At 37.6% G+C, this 23,005-nt stretch overlaps 1 protein-coding gene across 1 annotated transcript in view; it reads right to left on the bottom strand.

Annotated features, from left to right (window-relative positions):
- Positions 1–1,315: 1,315 nt before the first annotated feature.
- LOC146004709 (sodium-dependent neutral amino acid transporter B(0)AT3) overlaps positions 1,316–23,005 on the bottom strand; it is a 101,363-nt gene continuing 79,673 nt past the window's right edge. Inside the window, exons 9-13 of the mRNA XM_083143663.1 lie at positions 18,674–18,870; positions 16,635–16,836; positions 7,694–7,853; positions 5,230–5,493; positions 1,316–2,064 (exon numbers count right to left, since the gene is read on the bottom strand). Of these exons, the coding sequence (XP_082999789.1) occupies positions 1,881–2,064; positions 5,230–5,493; positions 7,694–7,853; positions 16,635–16,836; positions 18,674–18,870 (1,007 nt within the window). The 3' untranslated portion in view covers positions 1,316–1,880. The remainder of the gene's footprint in view (positions 2,065–5,229; positions 5,494–7,693; positions 7,854–16,634; positions 16,837–18,673; positions 18,871–23,005) is intronic.

Genomic DNA, 23,005 nt, shown 5'->3' with positions numbered 1-23,005 from the left:
AAAAATATTAATTTTTGTGCACTAAAACGTTTGCATATATGTAACAAATATCATTAAATTAAAGTAAAAATTTAATTTTAAAAATAGAATTCCAATCTGGATGGCAATGTACTATAATTGTACAAATAATATTAGTTAATAAAATAGCATGTAGCATTTTTTTGGGAATAAAAACGAATCTTAACCTATTTTGTGTAAAACTATGGGATCTGGAAAGATAAATGACAATGGACAATCTTCCAAAAATAATTCAAATTTGAAGCTAATGAAATTTAATGTTACAAGATGATCTGCTATTTGTAACTAATATGCTTCGTGAGCATTTCTTTTCTTTGTTTCTTTTTTAAATAAACATTTTATTGTAGGCACAAATATCACAACTATATACAAATCTGTCAATCAGTAGCAAAGAATTGTGGTATAGAGTTGCTCAAATAGAAATACGAACAAATACCCTTAAAAATATTAACAAATATAAAGAATTGATATTATAGCAGTTATGAATAAAAAATTGCTAAATACCACCTATAACAAGCATTTGGAAGTATCCATTATTGTCATTATATATTATTGTCTTGATGTAAAAATTGCCAATAATGCTTGTTCATAGTAGTTTTGGTATGCAAATATTGTTGATTGACTGCACTTCTTAAATATTTTCAGTTCAAACAAAATTTAGACAGTAACACTAATAAGTAATAAAATTAGCACATTACAGCTTGACAGGTTCAAGAAATACTAAAAATGGATGCATAATAACATACAGTGACATGTCACTATGGTGGAATAAACAAGTTGTTATCTTTGAAGGAACATTATCACAACTGCAATGCTAAATGATGTAATGAAATGGCATAACATATTATTATCATGAAAAATAACATTGTCCATTTCTTGAAAAAACATATGTTGTACTCTCGCCATTTTGGAGAACAAAATAACTGCCTTTCTGAAATGAATATGTAATTTTCAACTTGACACTTGAGTGTATTTTTAGTTGACACAAATGTCCTTAAATTTCTTAAAATTGATTTATATTTGCTATTTAATATGAGTTTAAATTTAATATTCCATGATAATAGTGATAAATTGAATGTTATTGTTTTAAAGTCATATTTTTAAAAATAGTTATTTCTTCTCTTATTTATACAAAATAAGAATGCAAAGAAACTATTTATTTGATATGTTCTGTAATAAAAAATATTTCCATTTTAAGCCGTTATCACTTTTATTGGCAGGGCTCGAAAAATCCTGGTTGCCATGGCGACTGAAAATTTCAGCCTGGCGACTGTGATGTCTTGCTGTAATATTTCCTGGCGCCTGATTTTCAGAGCAGCACCTGGCTCTGAAGGAGATTTTTCGAGCACTAGGCATCCTTTTTTTAAAAAATATTAATTTTTATAACAATTTAACATAATTATTTACTTTATTTGGAAAAAAAATATTATAAAAAAGTACTGCAATAATTTTATATTATTGTGTACATTATTGAATTGCAGCCCGTGCTAGGACAATTTCAAAATTGATATTTTTCATGATTTTTAACATTGAGCCAGAAAAGTTTGCTTGACAATAACGTGATATGAATAACTTTTTTCATTAATTAGGAATTGAAGACAAGTATCATGTGAGTTATGTGGTTTTTAACATTTACGACTGTTTTTTTTTATATTTTACTGTGGGTACATCAGCTATCAACCATCATTTATATATCTTGGATTTCTATTTTTTTTTTATTAGTGATAGTATTTATTACATTTTTCACATTTAGATCACTACCATTTCTATCATGTGTGCTTCTCATCTATCAATATTTGCATTATTGTGTCAATCTATGATGCACACAAAATGGATATGACGTAAAGTGTGATTTCTTCTCACTAGGTGTCATCGTCAGGTGGTCCGGTTGGGCAACACAGACCCTCCGTTCCATCTTCATGTATGCAGAATAATAATTTTTCTGCTGGTGTAACGTCATGTCGGACGATTCCGTGAAACTCTTTTAGATCGTCAGCCGGAAACCAGGCTTTGTCTTCATCATCTATTATGAATATTCCACAAGCCCTAGAAAAATAGGATAATTAAAGATGCTAGCAATTGCAATGATATCAGTGAGTGTTTATGTATATATTTTTAATACAGCTAATCATTGCACCTATTTCACACTTGCACCCATTCTTCTACGTTTGACTTGCACAATAACGTTCACTGCAGCAACAACAGTTCTGCATTTTAACCTTTAGGATGTCAAATTGTGTATGTACATATAGATTCATTTTACATTTATTTCTTGTGATTTACGTTTCTTACAAGCATGTAAATGCACTTTTTGATGTAATGTTTCAGTAGAATACACGCTACCTTCATCAGTCATTTATTGTTGGTTTGAAATGTTAGTTTTAAGAATGGAATAAAATTTACAAAAAATATAAAGATGCAGTTATACAGTGAATCTTGTCAATAATGTTGCATTGTTGAAACATAACAATAATGTTAAGTCAATAATATTACATTGTTGAAATACCATTACTTTAAACTGTAGGTCCAGGCTTGATTATCCTACCAGAGCATCAAATAGGAAAAAAAAAGTCAATATCGAATCTGGATTCAGAAAACTTCATTAGCCAGTGTTATCTTGGAGCAGTGGCGTAGCAGCCAACACTGCAATGGGGGCGGGGGGGGGGGGGGGGGCAAAGTATAGGGGCCCCTTGATGTTCTCTCTGAAATTTTATATACTCCCAGTAATTCAACAGAAGTGTCGCTTAGAAAAAATCTATATACGAAACCAAAATCTGGTTCCCAGTAACGTATCACATGACGTCTGCGATAATAAGCAGCGTATTGTCCCACCTAGAGGGGCCCAGACAACTTGACACATGAATCCCCTCCGAAATGCAGAATTAACTTACTTGCTCGCAGATGGCCATCGATAGGAAAAATCCCTCATCTCATATCTTTATAGCTACGTAACGCTATCGTAAACTAGTGTAGTGTGTCAATTGTCTATGACTCCAGTATAAAGATTCAGTTGCTCAACCAGTCGATGCCTTAATTGCTGTATAGTACAATAACAATCAAACTTGGTAATTCATGATTTTCTACCACTAATATATTAGTTTTACACATGATATTTAAAATATAACTTCGCACCAAATATTTTCAAGAGGGCCCCAAGCCTTTTTATATGGAAATAAGTGTTGAGATAAATTTTCCCACATTGTCCACACTTGTTACGTTTTACTTGAAAGGAGCTCAAAAACTGAGTATGGGAGGTAGAGTCCATGGACAATTATCCCTTTGTCCAAAGGGCCAGTTTCCCCTCTTCTGTCATGCAGCGTATACAGCGTATGAGTTAAATGTCACCATTATTTTGGAGGGTTTTGTGAAGTTAATTTTTCTGGACACTTCTGTCGAACCAGTTTTTCTTTTCCAATGTGTTACGATTCTGTGATCTGCAGAGTTTGAAGTGAAAATTCCTAGCTGTGAATTTCCTTGTTCGGATTTGAGATCAACTTGAAGACAAAGCAGTAGGGGAAGGAGGATGCTTATGCAAATTATCCTAGCTGTTGGGCGGGAATGTTTAAGAAATTTTTCTTTGCTGGGGATAGCATCCCCCTGCGTCCCCCCCCCTTCACATACACACTTTGAGCACAGATAATCTATTAATAAAACTGTTCTTGTTTCATGAAAACATATCTAAGAAATATTATGTTCAGTGGTCTATCTAAAATAAATGGCACGAAATGTTGAGGTCCACTAACACCAAAATTAAAACACCGTGTCCGCTTGGCAACAACCTTTTTGAGTGCCCAGTTTTTCCAATCGGCATTTCATTGAGTGAAAATTTTTCAGTGAATAGAACCCCATTGCCACTTGATTATCTATCTCTCAAGACTGGATTTGATTTGATTTTTTTTTTTTTTTTTTACTTCGCAGAAGGCTAATGTGAAGGACACTTTTGTTGAATCTTGGCCTGGCACAGTCAGATGATCCACCTCAAAGTCCAAAAGAGGAGCGTTTACTATCCTTTAAACAGCATTCCTTTTAATTGAATTGTTGTTTTAAGTCCACTTTATGCACAGATAGGGTAATCGGGACTGGACCTATAATTTAGAGTAGGATACGAAATACTATGTGCCTCCGCCAGCTTTCGAACCTGGGACCCCTTGGTTACAAGACTAAGACGTTACCACTACGCCATCGGGGAGGCCCAGTATTTTTTTTCAATGTCTGTGCATTATATCTAACCTATTGTTTAAAAAATGTTTCAAGCAAAAAATACAAAGGATCACGAACAAAATATTTGGCTGCATGAAGCTTCTTCCCTCCTCCAAAAGAGAATCCTGGACGTGCCACTGCGTTGAAAATATTTCCAATTTTTTTTTCCAGTTATTCTCCAAGATTCAGTCCATCCTGATTAAGTTTTGAGAAGCTACTACACTGATTTATTTATTTATTTATTTTCAATAATGAACTCAACAGGCTGGCACCCAGTTAGAGAGTTCCGAGATACAGGTTTTCATACATGCTTCAGTGACTGTTATTTGATATTGTTTTCATTACACAGTTTTTAAATTGTATATATGGCATAGAGAACAAATCAATTTTTTTGTTACGCTTTTCTAAGGCATTGTAGAGAATACTCATTCTCCAGATAGGGGATTTCTTGACAATGTTTGTTCGTGCTCTATTCACAAAAAAGGTTTGATGATTGGGTCGCGTCTTATTGTTAGGAACGTGTAATTTAAATTGTGAGATCCAAAGAGGAGAGCGAAGTTTTCCATTATATATTTTCCAGAGCAGCAGCAGGTCGTGCACTGTCCTTCAATGGTCAAGCCTGTGCATTCGGAGCTCCTCTATTAGATTACTGTACGAATCAAATTTGGGATAAGTACCTTCAAGTTTATACTTCATATAACGTAACATCTTTGATTGTACTCGCTCGATAACTAAAAATGGAAATGCAGGTTGGGGTACAGTCATGGACACTTCTGAGTTGTAACGATTGCATTGGATGTTAATGGGATTGTTATAACCCAGAAGTGTCCGTGACTGTACAAGTGAGGGGGATTAACTGACTATTGTACGTGACATCATTGTGATTTTTTTTTTTTAACAAACGGGCCCTCCAATATTGTACTTGCAGGGCGACCTCTGAGAACTGCGCTACGCCACTGTCTCGGAGATAGCCCCAACAGTGGAACCAAAACTTAGTGAGGAAAAACTTACCTGCATATTGCAACTACTGGAATCCAGAGGGCTGAGATTAATATAAGTACTGCAATGAGAACGATTGCCCATGTGGGCCACTCGTGAGGTTCCGTGATGCCCTTGCTTGGAACCCATGCCGGGTACCCACTACCACCAAGAGCGATCTCCACAAAGCTCGCTACTAGAATTGTCAGCATTGCCAGGGGGGATAAGTACTTCCAGCATATCATCCAGTAGAGTCCTGGCCTCTTTCCAGTCATCATTTCAATGTCATCGGCAAATCTGTGGAAAAGCAGACTGTGATTGAGGTCTGTAGCACTTTGTACGGGAGTTCAGGGTTTGTACAGTCGGGGGAAATGTACTGATGTTAATGCCATATTGAAAAATAATCTGAAATCCTACATCACACCGTATTCTCAAGAAATAACCTTTCATTTGTGTATTGCATTTTGATTTTGACCATTACCCGACTTGTCTGCCAAAAGGTACAATGCATTATAATTTTTTTTTGGATGTGTTTTAATGATTTAATGACAAAATTTTCTTTTGACACCTGTGGCTAGAGGCACATATTTTTGGTAAATAAGAAAGCAAATATCAGTACAAGAACAGTCAATTTTGGGTTCAAAAGCTGTAAATAAAATAAAATTTCGGTGTTATAGCGCTGCAATATCAGATCAAAAGTGGTATATAAAATAACATTTTGGTTTTAAAATTGTGACTATAATCCTAAATTTGATTTAAAAACTGCACTTATTACGCAAAATAAACATATCCCTTCTAATAGCACATTTATGTAGTTACCAGAGTATTAAGTTTATGCCTGTATAAAGGGGTCCTTCTCAAATATTTACAGCAGAATTAAAAATTTTCCATGAATTGCATAACTCGCAGGATAAATCAAACTTCAGAAAGTGTCGGGTCTATAAATAAACTCTAAATTTCATGTTTAAGAGTCCATTTTGCATTTTGCTGTTCATTTCGCATCATTTCGTGGCAAAACAGGGTAGGAAAATGCACCCCACACCATTCAGAAACTTGAAAAATTAACATTACAATGTGTTATTTCACATTTTGCGTTTTCGTCGAAAACGACATATGCATGCCTCTACCTATGGCCTATTCATGATTAGTAAAATGAACAAATGGCAGTGGCATATTCTCCTATAGTAAACCAACTTTTCTCTCACACACACATATAAATCATAGCAAAATTTGAAGTTATTGTATTTCTAGTTCTGTTTTTGTTTTACTTGCCTACATTGATGTTTTATTTCTATTATATCTAATTACTATGTAATAAATATATTGTAGCGTGACGTCGTGTAAGGTATGGGATCGAGTCACGCCGGGACGTAGCTCAGTTAAGTAAAATTACAGTTTCAATTTTTGGTCTCACTGAACCACCTCTACCCTGAATGGTGTGGATGAAGGATGTTGGGAGCCTTAGTCGTTGAACGCTACTCACACCTTGCTTCATGATCTGGCCCTTGGCGTCGGCAACGATTGAACGAGACAGGTTTCCTGGAGATTTTGGGAGACTCAGGAGACTGGCCTAGATGTTGATGGCGATAAGAGGCGGCAGGAGATTCATAGGAACGTTAGTTCTTTGGACTCGGGCTGGCTTCTGGCTCTCTGTAGTCTGGACTGCTGGAACCGTACTGCCTGCTCATTGCCGCCTCGTGATGTCGCGATCTCTCGGAGTGGTCTCGTTAATCAGTGCCGATCGTGTTGTAGATGGTGTGGTGTCGATTTACCATCACCATGGGTTTTAATACTTCAGGATTTCTTCGTGACGTGGTGGACTTTGCACCTCCAGCTGTTCACCTGGCGTTGTGCTGGTGGAAAGCTACAGTGGAGGTGCACTCACCGCTGGCGAGGGCCATTGCTTTGCTGACTGTGCAGAGCCGAGTGGAAAATTATTGTTGCTCTGCTCTGCGTCTGTTAGAAGCTGGGGTGTTCAACCGGCGAGCTTCAGAGCGATGTTTTAACAAAATGGTTATTTCGATTTCCATGCTCCCAATTCCTTCATCAATTTATATAATAAATAAGAATTGTTGCAGTAAACCAGTTCAAATTTTCAGAATATATCACTGGGAAGTGGGAATAAAAAAAGGTGTGATGATAATTTCTTCTACTCAAAACAAATCTGCTGTAATCATTTTAGAATATTGATCTTAATGTACTGACTCTTTCCTTAGTCGCTTAGTCAAATATTTATGAAATGTGTATAACTTTAAACTACTTGGGTAAATAGGAAGTCCAAACATTGGAGTTATTGATGTCACAGGAGGTCACTTTTATCAGTGTTTGGTAGTGAAAAAATCACAGAAACTTCAAGTTTAACTTTCTAAGCCCTGCTTGATAGTATAGGAACAAGGAAGTAATGCTTCACCTGTCATATCAGACACACAAAATAGCATATGCCTAAGTTTTACTAGTAAGATTGTGGGAATTGAATTAATTTGTAACAGAAACATACCTATTCAGTCCATAAACATAGGAAACTGCTATACACTCGAAGAAAGCCACGATCAACAGAGGAAAGTTTCCACTAAAGTCATCAAACAGGATAAATACATAGCTGCCTGCTCCATGGGCAAAAGCCATGGATATTGTACAGCAGACAAGGCATATCACCCCTGCAAGAAAAGAAAATCACATATTCAGAATATAAATTACTATAATAATGCATCAACAGGTTGATACAGGAAATCTGCATGACGGATGTGTCTCGTCCATTATTTGTTTGAAATCAATGAATAATGTGGTTGTCTTGGTAATCCAGGCAATGAATGTGTATATTAATCATATATCTGGATGTCCAGAGATGGATAATAGATATCTAATATCTAAATGTGGATAAAAGTTAGCCAATTTTCCTCCCAAAAAATATGTGTAATTGGCCTTTTCTGATCGTAATACAAATTCATCAATGCATATGAATGGGTAAAAAGCTAGGAACTAATACCAACCATTAGTTCTACATCAGGGCACTTGTTATTAATTTTTTAGGTCTTCATAAATTAATCATGCAAAATTATGTGTTTGTACTTAAACGTACTTGCAGAAGCACCAATGAAAATAAGCATAAATTGGCCATATTGAACATGGCTCCTCAATTTGGTCTGGAGATACAAACAATATGTTAATATAATGTCACCTGTGTTTTAGTACATTTTGTGTGGTGTTTCTGGTTCATCATCATAATACTTGAGATTCTTCATGTTAAATATTCAATAACACTGCTGTTGTATTTGCTCTGTGGTGATCCAGTCAGTGGAGCATATGACTACCATGCGAGAGACCCAGGTTCGATTCCTGGAGTGGGTCATTTCAAGTTGGATGTTTTCAGCAAGCGGCTCTGGTGTTCACCCAACCTCTAATAAATTATTCTTAGATGCAACCCTGGGGTTTAAAGGCAACCAGAGCATGGTGCTGATCACATCATCTCCACAAACGACTGAGATTGTGAACGTGTAATGCCCTCTCTTCACATTCCCCTGGTCCCATAGGCCTTCATGCCATGTTACAATGTTCAGGGTATAGCTTTACCTTTTATAATAATGTAAATACTTTTAAATCTATTTAAAATTAGAAATTTTGCACTGTTTTGTGCATACATAGGTTTTGTAAATGCAAATTTGGTGGACTCTCTTTAATTCGAACTTGGATAATTCGAATTACTGGGTAAGTTGAACAGAAATGTATTCTTCTTGAAACCATCTTTACTCACATGATGCTTTTGTTAATTCGAATTTTGGATAATTTAAAATTTTTTAATGTTCTTTTGGAGCTCTTATTAAAAAAGAGTCCATGTATTTGAAACGCTAAGGTGAAATGCTCCAGGGGCATTCCATTGTTATGGGTGGGACACCCAGACTACAGTTTTGTTATTAAAGTAACAATTCTACTGATAGTTAAGCAGCATTTTTCTTACAGTTTCTGTGCAATGAAATATGAAACTTAACACTGTAGATTAAACATATCTACCGTTAATATACTTCCCCAGATTTATAGTGAACAATTTTGTCTCTCATGTTGGACAGACAAAACCCTGCCTCTTTACTTAAGACTGTATATCATGGAAAGGCCTTTTCCGAATTCGCCTTCCTTCTGCCGATAGAGCGCGCACAGTGTTTACACCACCAGATGTTTTGTCGAGGCCCGCTTCGCGAGGCCCTCAAGAACACGCCTCCTCCGGTACACGGGCAGTTAGTGATTGACAGGTCGTAAAACCCTTGTCATTTCATTCCTCAGACATGTCCTAGGTTTTGCTGTTCGGGTCGATTGGCATCTTCATTGCCAAAAGTTGATCTTACCATTTCGTGTCAAAATTCCAGACGATAATATTGAGTCCTGCAGCAACAATATGTGGCTTGTAACATACGCAATTGTGAAAGCTTCTTCTCTTCAACGAATAAGGAGTCCCAGTAGTCTTGTATTTGACCTCCGGGGCGAGGTAGTTAGCACAGCGCGCTACGACAGCAGGGGTCCCGGGTTCGAATCCCGAGTAAGACATGGATGTTTATGTTCCGAATGTGAATGTTAAAAAATATGGAACTGAGTAAATACTGATATATGAGAATAGCAGAGAAAATATGACATCGGACTCCCACGTAGTAAACCCAGGTTTCGATTCTCAGTGTGAATGATTTCAAGCGGAAAATTTTCCAACATTATCCTTGCATAAAACCGACTCTGTGAATGTATTTGATCAATTTTTATAAAACTTCCACTGATACGCAATATATGCGCTAATTTAATCAAACTTGCATATTTTAATTAATATTATTAGGTCTAAAGCAAAATATGGCCATTTAATACCATGTGGTCCAAAAGATAATAATTGAGAAAATGGTCAACTTTTTCTATTTATATAACCTATATTTTTGTTGTTGTAACCCCTATGCAAGGGTAGTATTTTCCTTTACATGACTTCGTTTCAAAATTGCGGCCCTGTTTGACTTATTATTTATATAAATGTCTGCGTATGTCCATAAAAATAAGCGGGCATTACAGGCCGCAAATGTCGGCATCTCCGTCAGCGCCGCCCGCCACGCTTCTCCCGATCTCTCGGCTGAAGATCGAAATGGACGCACTGTAGAATTACAACAAAATTGGTTGCTTTGTTATTTTATTGTAATTTTGAAAAATCCAATTATGTATAAAAAGATGTTTTGTTACTATAATTAACTACTTGTATTTGAAAGAAATTGGTAAAGCCACCAACCTGCATTGTGCAATGTGTTTTGAAGGCATATTGGTGGGTGGATGGTGGTGGCTCTTTACATATTCACAGTCTCGCTTATTTATAGAGGCGATGCAAATCGTCTCTATGCTCCCACGTAGTTATATAGTAGAGTCCCTTGGACGTAGATGCACCCCATGCAGTGGGAGAGCCCACTTTCCTCTCCCTCTCCTCTGGTAATCGAACGGCAGTCAAGCTCTCCTATCGATGGTCTTTATCCTCCCAAAACTAATTTCCGAAATAAATTATGACCGATTTTGAATCAGGTGCAACACAAACAACATTGGAGATATTGAATCGGTAGAGAAAACCCGATTTGCAGGTTGTAAACTTATATTGGCTCCCGAGCGTTCGTGTATATAAATACAACCACCCCCATTTTTTTATAATTCTCTAGGCATTGAATTAATAATGGAGGTTAGTATATTGAATCTTTCACCCGAAATTCATTATAAAATTTTAAAATTAATTCTTAATGATTTATTAATTTGGTGTTTTAAGTCCACTTTATGCACAGTAAGGCTAATCGGGACTGGGCCAGGCATGGAACCCGGGATCCCTTGATTACAAGGCGACGACTCTAGCACTGCGTCATCGATAGTGCTCAATTTTTAATGGGGATGTAATTCAAATTATTAATAGACTATTACAAAAGCCTCCCCGCTATTTATTCCATCCTGTTTAATGATTACGAAGGATTGTTGTTTCAATTTAGCATGTAGAAGGATTCGAACAGGTGTACCAGCCAGATTAAATCGGCGTTATCTTCCAACGTTTTGAGCACATACATAGCAACATCATCTCATCCCTGAAGATGAGAGCAATGTATACGATGGAAGCTAACGTCGATTGAAGTCGCCAGGACAGCTACAACTCCTATGTAGAAGGGTGGAAATGCAAACGAGTTGGATGAGATAATTGAGGAAATTAATGAATGATAAGTCTGATGAGATGGAGGCCAAAAAAAATATGTACATAAGAAGATAAAGTGCCTACTGGCAAGAGCTAAATAGAATAAGATATTAGATGGAAAATACAATAATTGATTTAGTAATAATTAGAGGTTATTGTAAGCGTAAAAAATTGATGAATGAAAAATATGTTTTGATATGTTTAATAAGTTATGATTAGGGTGCGGATTTATAGGCAATTTTTTCTATCTATCTATCTATCAATCAATCAATCAATCATATGTTTTGTCACTGCTGTTTACCTACTAACTATTCATACTGTGCTTCAAAAGCTGCTTACTTTTAGGGATATTTGATATCGAAGTAACATGAGACAAGCGACACGTGTCTCTTGGTAACTGGCTCTCGGTAATAAACGCAATCAACCATTCAGCTTTTGTTGTCTGTTGCTTGTGTGTCCCTAGGACTGAGTTCTTTTTCATACCGTCCATCGTGTCGCCCTGGCCTGTTGTTCGTGCATGCACAGTGAATATTTTGCTTTAGACGGCGTGAAATATCCGTGTCGCTTGATTGAACGCAGGTTTGTGTGACATGTTATCCTATAGCTGTGTGAAACGTTGTGGCAGGAACTGTTAATTTAAAGGAATGCCATTTCTCATTGTACATTGCATGAAATGAAACTGTGTATTTTCAGAATGTTGAAATTACTAAAGGACAGGGGTTCGAGGCTGAGAGCTTGAGTATAAATTCCTAGTAAGTAGGGGTAGTTGAAGTGTTTGTTTATTCGGGTTGGCCTGGATCTCAGGATACCAAGAATATAATGTTGAAGATTGCTTGCACTGCTCTAAGTCCTAGCCTGGCTACCTTAGTGATATTAGACGAACGTTGATTGGATTGTTCTCTAGACGAACCAGTATATTTTTATCTTCGTATATTAAAAACAGTAACTACTGTATTCAAGGTCTGATGTTCAAATTTCCTGCCGATCGGAAGTATTCTGGTGGGAAATAAATATTTACAGTCTAACTTATAAACAGTGGGTGGATTTTCTTTACACCTACCATGAGATGGGTTGATGCCCCGACTACTGGAGAGGGATAGAGGAGTTTCTAGGAACGCAAACCCTTTCCGAAAATAAAATGGTCGCTACGCTGCGCCACTGTTATTGTTGTTAGTTTTATGACAGTTTTGCCATTCGCCGGCTTTACTGATCTTCAAATTTAACAAGTATTATCTATATATTTTATTCAGTTTCTGTTATTTAGCGTCATTTTTAGCTAACTTTGGCTAATCGCGATGATGATGAAGGGACGCCACCAAGGTCTAGTATATTATTGTTGTTGTTGTTTTATTTAATGAGTTTTAATTGTTTCATCATTTCACAATTTGTAATATGTAAATATCATAAACCATTGCATAAGAAGAAAGTATCGAAAGACACGCATAAAATGTCGGTGCTTAGTAGTGCGGGGGAAATGGAGGCACCGAACGACAATCCTGCCCAGCGACTGATCTATGGGGCTGGTGTCTTGTTTCAACTCTTGAACCTCGGAAAACGGAATTCGCCTGAATATGTGAAATGACGGCGCACAGGTTCACAGTTGACACTTACAATTCATCTTTATGATTGTAATTTCGATTATGATAATCTGTAAATAATGAAGTAGATAAATAACGTTCAGGTATGTTTGAAGTAGTCGAGACCGAGAGTATGAAATACTAATAAAAAAATTAAACCTGCAGAAATGAGGTAACGGTGAGGAAGAAGAAAGATCATCCGTGTTAGATGTAGTGAAACAGCAGTATTTGTTGGTGTTTACCATAAATGTGGAAGTACTGTGCAATTAACATAAAATTTCTTGCCCGATCATTTAGCCATACGATAGAGGTGTACCATTAAAATTCCTTTGAATTATTATTACTTTTCAAACCATGTTATTTCGTCTTCTTTTACGCGGCGAAGTTAAGGCTGTGGAGCCTTTTCTTCCACTTGACCATGTTTACAAAAAAAAATGAATGTGAAATAATTAAAATATTGAAAGAGAAAGAAAGAAAAAAAATATAAAATCAGAAGCTGCTTACTTTTAGGGATACTTCATATCGAAGCAACACGCGACAAGCGACACGTATCTCTTGGTAACTGGCTGTCAGTAATAAACGCAATCAACCATTCAGCTTGTGTTGTCTGTTGCTTGTGTGTCCCTAGGACTGAGTTCTTTTTCATACCGTCCATCGTATCGCCCTGGTCTGTTGTTCGCGCATGCACAGTGAATATTTTGCTTTAGACGGTGTGAAATATCTGTGTCGCTTGAGGATTTCACCAATTGAACGCAGGCTTGTGTGACATGTTATTCTACAGCTGTGTGAGACGTTGCTGTTGATTGGATCGTTCTCTAGAGGTATGTGTCGCTTGTCACTTCGGTCTGCAGCTACATTGAGAAACGTTGCTGTTGACTGGCTCGTTCCCAAGTGACACGGAACATTCACATCAAGCAACAAGAGCCTATACAGTTTAAAGCAAAACATGCACGAACAACAAACCAAGTCGACATGATACACGATATTGAGAGAAAGTCCCAGTCCGAGCGACATGCGACACGAGTAGCTTCTTTCAGTCATGAACAAGCTATGAAGATGTAATTGAATTCATTGTCACTCGCTCTCTTAGGGAGAACTCACACCAAGCGACAAGCAACATATGTCGCTTGGGAACGAGCCAATCAGCAGCAACGTTTCACACCGTAGCGGCATGACAGGCCGCACATGCCTACGCTCGATTGGTGAAATTCTCAAGCGACACGTGTCGCCGGTCACTTGTCGTTCCGGTGTGTTTTCTCCCTCCATCACGATTAATGTATTCACATAATATCCAAAGTAAAATATTAATGAAACTAGAATTAAAAAATTTGCAAGATGTAGGCTCCATTATTATAACATAACATTACATATAGTATAATTGAATGTGCAGTGAATTATATTTAAAATTTAAATATCTACCTTCAGCATAGTTATCTTACCTCTTTATGAAATAGATCGGTGTTCTCTGAATGTGAATGTATTGCACAAGCGTGTTCTTTGTATAGACACAAAATGTATTTATAAAATGCGTTGAAGTTAATATGACTATACTTGAAATTATATTCAGAGATCGAGACGAGAACGAGAGAGAGTTTACATAACTTGGGACAAGAACAAGATTTAGAGTTTGAAAGAGTATCCGACTGTCTCACTTCCTTTCGCTGTAATTTCTGTAGGGCCTCCCAAGGCACGTATCTAGAAATACACCGAACCAATTGTGTCAGGAATAATAATAATATGATGTTTAAGTTAAAATTATATTATTATCACATAAATAGGTAAAAAAATCGGATAACAGAACGTATTCATTATCTAGCTTACCTGTAGTTAAGATCGGCATAAGTGCACACAAGTGCCCTGGCAAAGAAATTCATTTCAAATTGATGAAGAATTGAATATTTATTGAATAAAAGAGAATGTTAGATCCGGTTAGCGAAAAGTAAAGTTCCTGATTAATATTTTATGCATATTGTTATAAATAGTAGCGTGCAAGCATAAATCTTTGGTAATTGGTACTGTCCTTCTAAGCCCCCTAATTCCAATCTTTCTTCCAATAAGTTCAAAGAGTGGGCCTCCTCGATGGCGCAGTGGTATCGTCGTTGCCTTGTAATCAAGGAATCCCGGTTTGGATACCCGGTGGATGCAAGTAGTGGTTCGAATCTCACTTTAAGCTGTAAGTCCAGTCCCGATTAGCCTTTCTGTGCAAAAAGTGGACTTAGAAACAACAAATCAATCAATAAGTTCAAAGGAAATTATAACCATCGATTATGTAATAAATACTACACAAATATATTTTCATTATTTAATTTTTGCACTTGGTAAGTCTTTCTTGGGGAGGGGTCCGGACCCCTCCCCAAATAAGTCCTAGAGTTTCCTCGATGAAATTAGTAGTAATTATCTCGCCTTGTATTCAAGGGGTCTCACGATCGATCCCCGGTAGAACTACACAGTGGTCTGGATCCCACTGTATCCTGTAGCCCCAGTCCCGATTACCCTATTTGAGCATGTAATTGACTTAAAACAAATTTAATTTTGCTATAATTTATGTAAGATTCAATTGGGACAGTCTCTGTATTAATGTATTTATTCTTTTAGTAAATAGAAATAAGACAAATGAAACACAATGAAAAAACAGCCAGGTGAAGGAAATCAACTTTGGATTTTCCGAAATGGTCGGAGCACGGTCAAAAACCGCCCCCAAGGGAAAAGACGATGCCAAGGGTAGAAGAAGAAGTAATCTAAGCCACGCCCACAGTAGTAAAACCTGGTCAGAGCCATCTATCGGCAGACGGCTGAACTTGTAGGACATGAACATAACCCCGCCAGCCGATGGCCAGCCCCGCTATGGCTCGAATAAAGCCATTCTCAAAGCTGTTTGAAAATGCATATCAATGTTTGCAATGGCGTATTGTCACAATGGGCCTCTCAATTTGAAAAATAAAAAAATCAGTTTACTCAGGAAGGATGCAAGAAAGGCTTGCAAGGTTAAATTTTTACAGTAACTTAGAATCGGGCTCTATACGCCGATCCAAAAACTGAGATATTTGACAGCTAATATCTTTTAAAATATGGAAGTGATTAAAAAAATTCGATAATCACTGTTAAGATTCATCCTTTCTGATCAATTCACCACAAAGCTCATTCAAATGCCTCCAATAGTTTTCGAGTAAAAGTGTTCTGAATGAAGGTCTGTTTTTCCGCTGCCCATGATATGGCCTCTTAATAAGAAATTTCTTTTAATTTCTGTGAATTGTCAAATGATGAATAATAAATTATTTTAAACAAAGAGAGAAGGTAATTGATCTTTGAATATTCTAGTGGAGTTGAGGGGAAAATGTAAGTTAAAGGAGAAATTAATTGGTTTCTGTTGACACAGGTGGGACACATTAGAAAACAAAAGTAAATGCAAAAGTTAAAATAAACTCATCTTAATTATGCATAATACTTGATTTTTTTAATGCAAATTGCAATTTTAGATTGTTCAATCACAAGATAGGATTAAGTTACATTTAATTTTAAAAATTGAGGTTCAGAGGCACTTTCACATGGAATACCCCTCCGTAATTGAAAATTCAGGAAACTATTCAAAGAAATAAAACCTTGTGGTGTAGGTGTTGGAAACTATATAAACATACAGATTTTTACAAAGGATTGTTGATATCTATTCATTATCAATATTGTACCTGTAAGAATCTCCTTCCTGAGATTAGGAAACAACTTCATGTCCACTATCGAAGTGACGACTCCTTCAAGTGTGCCAAATTGGGAATCGATCCCAAGAGTGAATAACATGAGGAAGAAGAGGACAGACCAAAACTGGGCGCAAGGAAACTGGTTGATGGCTTCTGTGAAGATGATGAAAGCCAGCCCTGTACCTGAAGCAGACTAAAAACCAAGATCATTGTAATTTATTCTTGTTCTGTTGACTACATTGTAGATATTTCTATCTGCAGCAGTATAAAGCACGTCATTTGTTACATATAACATTAGCATGATTTCAGTACAAATACATCCACTTGATTACTTATTTGGGATGCAGTATGATTAAAGTTACAAGCATATATTATTACATATCGGTTTGATTACATACATGGCATATAGCAGTTATGGTTACAAATATATATTACGTACTCTTGATTACACATTTGGGATATAGATCAGCATAATTGAGTTTCATGTCAAAAATAGTTACATACAGATAAATACATATACAATTTCATACATGTAAAAGGGTGACTACAAGTGTTAAAGTGCTGACATTTGTAGAAAAAAATACAAATATAGAAATACACGTTATGCATATGTTAATATAAAATTAAAATTATTTCAAGTAACACTCACTCGTGGTGCGACAGCCCTTGAGAGCCAAGGCCTACCTACGAACTGCTGACCTCACTCCCACATGCCTCAACAGAGGTGGGCAGTCATCCAACCACTTGTTGATATGTGGTCAGCACAACGAACCTCCAGTCATTGTTGTAGATTTCCGTGACTGGGCCACGCTACTCCTTTCTAGCTCCCCAATTTCCTCGCGATGGTGGGTGACCGACCACTGGTCCCATACGCTGGTCGAAATCTCAAGAGAAAAGTTGTTATGCTTTACACAGGATACAGTGTGCATTCTGTAGTCAGGGCCCAAAGCCTGATGCCCGAGACTGCATGACCACGGTGTGAGACACAATTATTTTAAATACTTTTAATTTTAATTGTATTTCAAACTACAATACAATCTTCCATGTGCTAGAAATTTTGTTTCTAGCTACAAAGCCTACATTAGATCTGTGTAAACTACAAGATGTACAACTTTGCTTCTGCCGTTTTCCGACAGGTGGCAACAACAGGAAGTAGTGGTCAAAAGAAGCAGATCGCAGACGTCATGCAGTTAGCTTGGACCTCTGTCAAGATAACCCCATTCAAACATTAGTCGAGTGGTGTGTGCATCGTGAAGTTGTTCGCGATTGAAAATGTCAGTGTATGAGCCAAATTCTCGCCATTTGCGGGAGGTTCTACTTTTTTGTTTCAATATGAAGAAAACTGCGGCTGAGGCTCATCGAATGCTCTCCACTACATATGGTGAGGACGCTATAAGTGAGAGAACCTGTCGTGAGTGGTTTCAACGCTTCAAGAACGGTGACTTTAACCTCGAAGACCAGCATAGTGGTGGAAGACAGAAAGTTTTCGAAGATGCAGAATTGGAGACATTGCTGAGTGAAGACTCGCGTCAAACTCAAGAAGAATTGGCACGATCATTGGGAGTGACACAGCAAGCCATTTCAAAACGTCTGAAAGCCATGGGTATGATTCAGCATGACAATGCACGACCCCACGTTGCCAAAGTGGTGGAAACGTTAAGATGGGACATCCTACCCCACCCGCCTTATTCTCCAGACATCGCTCCCTCTGATTATCACCTGTTTAGATCAATGGCTCATGAACTGGCTGACCAACACTTCCGATCTTATGAAGAAGTCAAAAAGTGGATCGATTCGTGGATCGCCTCCAAAGATGAACAATTTTTTAGATGCGGCATTCGTACGCTGCCCGAAATATGGGAGAAAGTAGTGGCCAGCGATGGACAATACTTTGAATAATGCCTGGGTAAGCAATGTTTTTCATTCCAGCGTCATATTTTTGGGGAAAAACGGCGGAAGCAAAGTTGTACACCTTGTATATAAGATTGTATTCTTCAAATAGAAAAACATTCATCTCAAAATCAACTTACATTGTCAAGTTCCTTCTCAAGATCGCATTCTACTATTTTTGGCATGATAATGTTTTCCGAGGATCCATTAGAAGTTTCTATTGTATAATTGGAGCCTGCTTCTGGTACTGGATCCGGCCATTCTGTACCGAAAATTGATGTTAGTGTATCATTCCTATCCTGCAAACATTTATCATACGTCATGTGTGCCTTGAAACCTTGAAAGAAAGAAAATTGACATTGTTTACATACAATCAACAGAGATGGATCAGTCAATAATAACTAAGAGTCCATAATTTGAGGCACTGAAACTCAGTCCCTTAGCTAGAGATTTCATCGTCTGGGGCAAGAATAGAATTCGGTAATTCCCTTATGACTTACAGAAAATATCTTATTGCTAGCAACACAAGGAAGAAAATTTTTAGATCTGTTTCTTTTCACTTTTTGCTTATTTGGCACTCCCCTTTGCCTCAGTGTCTAGGGCAACCCCCCCCCCCAGTAATCCCCAACCAGATACGATTCTGCTAAAACTACTCAAATAGGTAGGCAAAAAGGCATTAAATGTTTGCAACAGGACACTCGAATACAGTGCCTTCATTTGGTTATTGTACTTCTGGAATGCATCCTGCCTAGAAGCTGGAAGCATGCTGCTTGCCAGCAAATTTTGTTTTGAGTTTTTGAACTTTAAGTTCACTTTATGCACAGGTAGGCTAATTGTGACTGGACCGACAGTTTAAAGTGGGATCTGAACCACTATGTTTCTTCACCAGGTATATCTGGGATAGGGTTACCAGACGTCCGTTTTTCCCCGGACATGTCCTACATTTTAGCCTTATGTCCGGCATCTGGGAGGAATTTGAAAAATTTCATAAGTGTCCTACATTTTGATCGTCACATAATATTAATTAGGAAAATACGTAACAGAAAAAAATATGCAAGTTACAAGTATATGGACTGAGCTTCCAAACTCAATAGTGAAATTTATTTTGATTCAGTCATTGCACAAAAAGGAAAAGTTTGTCCTGCTATTAAACAAACGGGAAAACGGAAGCAATTAATGAACAAAGATTTGGGACCACTTTCTGATAACATCACTGTTCATTGCCTGAGCAAAATTTCTTGCCTTAGGGTTTTTATACTGATGGAACAAGGTGTTGCCCATTCTTATTCAATATTCAACATAATTTGATTGTAAAGCAGGGGTATAGAGAACAAAGTTATTGAAGGTGTTTGCCAGTCAAGAAAGTCATGGAAGTCAAGAAATGAACACGTAGGTCAAGAAGTCAATAAAAAGGCAATAAATTATTCTTGTGGTCAAGAATTTTTGCTAATGATTGGTTGATTTAGTTTATTTATTTTACTTCACTTTTTTCTGTCCCTTTGGCTAATTGCAAACATGAGGATGAATGATGGTAAGATAAGATGGATGAAGGGACAGTCACAAACATATAGGGACAGCCAACACAAGCTCCACATAACACAAGCCTCGCTTGTCTGTCAAACACAGTTCAAGGTGCATTAACACAAGAAAGCAGATCTAATTCTCTTCTTAAATTCAGCTTCAGTTTTCATCTTAACTGGCCCTGTGGTAGGGGTTTTCATTAAATAAATATTTATTTTCTTAATTACTAATTTTCAACTTTCTAAGTAGGGGTCGAATAAATAAAAGTTAAGAAAAATGGAAAACCAGGTCTAGAAAAGTCCAGAAAAGTCAAGATTTGTGGATATGTTATTTTGGTAGACACCCTGTTATTGATCTAAAAACTACCAAGATGAAACTTCTGGAACCATTTTAAATTACGGTAATTGCTGAATATTTGTTTGCCATTACAGGTCATAATTCAAATGTTGAGAGAGTACTTTCATTACCATCAGCACAACAGACTCACGAGAGAAATTATTTTTTCATAAAGTCTGTAAAATGTTTGGTACTGGTTCCTGTAATTTCAAAGAGTTTGACTGTCCTCTCTAACATAAATATACCTAGGTAGTTTCACTAAACCTGAAATTTTGATAAAAATTGTCTCCTCTGAGAAGCACCACTTAAATCATGTAGTAAGAGGTGCATTCATTAGTTTGATTGCAAGTTTTGAAATTTTGCATTTAAAAATTCATTGAGAATTCATTTTTCTTAAAACTGAAAAGTGTCATTTTCAACTACTTTCTATCGTGTTCTATAGAAATATGTATTATTTATTGAGAATGTGTTGTGTCCTACATTTTGACTTAATGTCCTACATTTTGGGACAGCATGTCCTACATTTCCCTTACAGCGATCTGGTAACCCTAAGCTGGGACGATTTAATTACAAGGCAATGCTTGCAGCAAAATCAGATATATATGTATCTCCTCAACTTGTGTAAAATATATCACAATTACAAGTAAAGTGATTGTGTACTTTTGTCACAGAAAGTGTTGGAAATGTTGTCCTTGTACTGCCACACATTTTTTAGATCATTTGAGAATGTTCACTTAAATATTGGCTCCTCACACTTTTATTTATTTATTTAATTACTTGCCTCAACAGAGATAAACCTCCAATTACAGATAGCAGATAAACATATACAGAGGTTGTTCTCTTTATATCCGACCATTGTCGATTCGGTCCTGCCACCTGGTGTATCATGCTGGAACTATGGGTCTGCTGGTGGGAGCAGTGTTGTGTCTGACCTTGTAGGTGCGTGAGTGTTGGTAGTGAATGTTATCAAATGGCACCGAAAATCAACCGGTATTGGGAGGGTTACGTAATGGCCCTTTTCCATGCTAAGTTTTCATACGTACGCATTGTGAAACAGTGTCTGGAGAATGGGTTAACACTCGGTGTGACTACTGCAAAAGCTATTGTGGCCCATTACACACAACAGGCTCTCCTTACGAAACATTCACCCACGAAAACCACCAGGAGAAGAGCTGCAAGCAAAGTGTCACCCATAGTGCTAAGGGAGATCCGTCGATTGGCGTGCCAAGAAAATCCCCCAACTCAACGTGATATGGCCCACAGATTTCACCTCACACCGTCAACTGTGAACAAAACAATTTGCAAGCGCCTCAGGTTGAAGTGTGTGCGGAAGGCCCATGTACACCACTTTCTACCGCATCACATTGCCGAACGTAAGACGAACTGCAGGAAACTGTATGAAAAGTACCTGGTGGGTTCCAACTGGAAGAAAGTTGTCACAATGGATGAATCATATGTCCATCTCACTGCTGGTGGTCACATTCGGGCAATCAAATACCGTAACACTGACGGCAAGGGGTGCAGTGCAGGAAAAGTTTCCCTCGTGGCTTTATGGTTGTGACGGGATTCGGATATGAGGGTAAGTTGATGATACACAAGGTGGACAAAAACGTGAAGGTGAATGTCAGATACTTCCAAGACTCCATTCTGACACCTATCTATCGGAGAGACATCCCAAAATTGTATGGAATGGACGCTAACCAGGTGATGATCCATATGAACAAGGCTTCGAGTCATACCGCCAGAACATCACTACGTTTTTATCAGGAAATGGCAGAGGAATTAGGAATTCGTGTCATTCCGTTTGAAGACATTCCTGTGAAAAGCCCAGATGCCAGTCCAATGGATTTTTGCGCATTTGGACTGTTGAAACAACGTCTTCAACATCGCCGCCCAGGCACCCTGAATGGTCTATGGAAAGCTTGCAGGGAGGAGTGGGACAGAATTCCCATGCCTGTCCTGCGCTGGAGCTTGCTGCAATGGAAACTGCGATGCCGGGCGATAGTCCACAATGCTGGGGGTCCAATAGGACATGATCGGTGGTGGCGGTGCAGTATCTCTTAAGGTGAGTAACCATCAAACATGGTCGGATATAAAGTGAACAACCTTCTGTACATGTGTTGGTTTATACACAAGAATACAAAAGATCCCATTAGCATACATACAAACATTCTGCTTGAATTTGTTTCCACATAAGAATCGTACATAAAAATACTTTGTTCTAAAGTGTACCTATGTTGTGGCATTATAACAACACAAGGAGACACTTATCAAAACTCAACACTTAACAGTTTACCTGTTATTGCTGTAGCAAACTACAGAGAAGCGGATACAAATCCTTCCGTCCTCCTTCAACACGACACATCCACTTTTATGAAAGCATATACGTACTAACATTCATGGCAGACAGACAGAGAGATGTCACATTCTGACAGCATGGACCTGTTCTCAATAACATTCAGAGTTAGCTCTATTGCTGGGTTCCACCATACGCTTACCGAAGAAAAACTTGATGAAACCTTGCCTTGGAAAGCTACAAATACACTATGCATGCAAGTTGAGGGGATACGCATGTCTGATTTTGCCAGCAAGCGGCATACTTCCAACTGCTAGGC

Source organism: Lepisma saccharinum, chromosome 22 (genome assembly GCF_977018435.1).
Source record: "Lepisma saccharinum chromosome 22, izLepSacc3.1, whole genome shotgun sequence".
NCBI classification, from domain to species: Eukaryota; Metazoa; Arthropoda; class Insecta; order Zygentoma; family Lepismatidae; genus Lepisma; species Lepisma saccharinum.
This window is presented reverse-complemented; position numbering and strand designations above follow the sequence as displayed.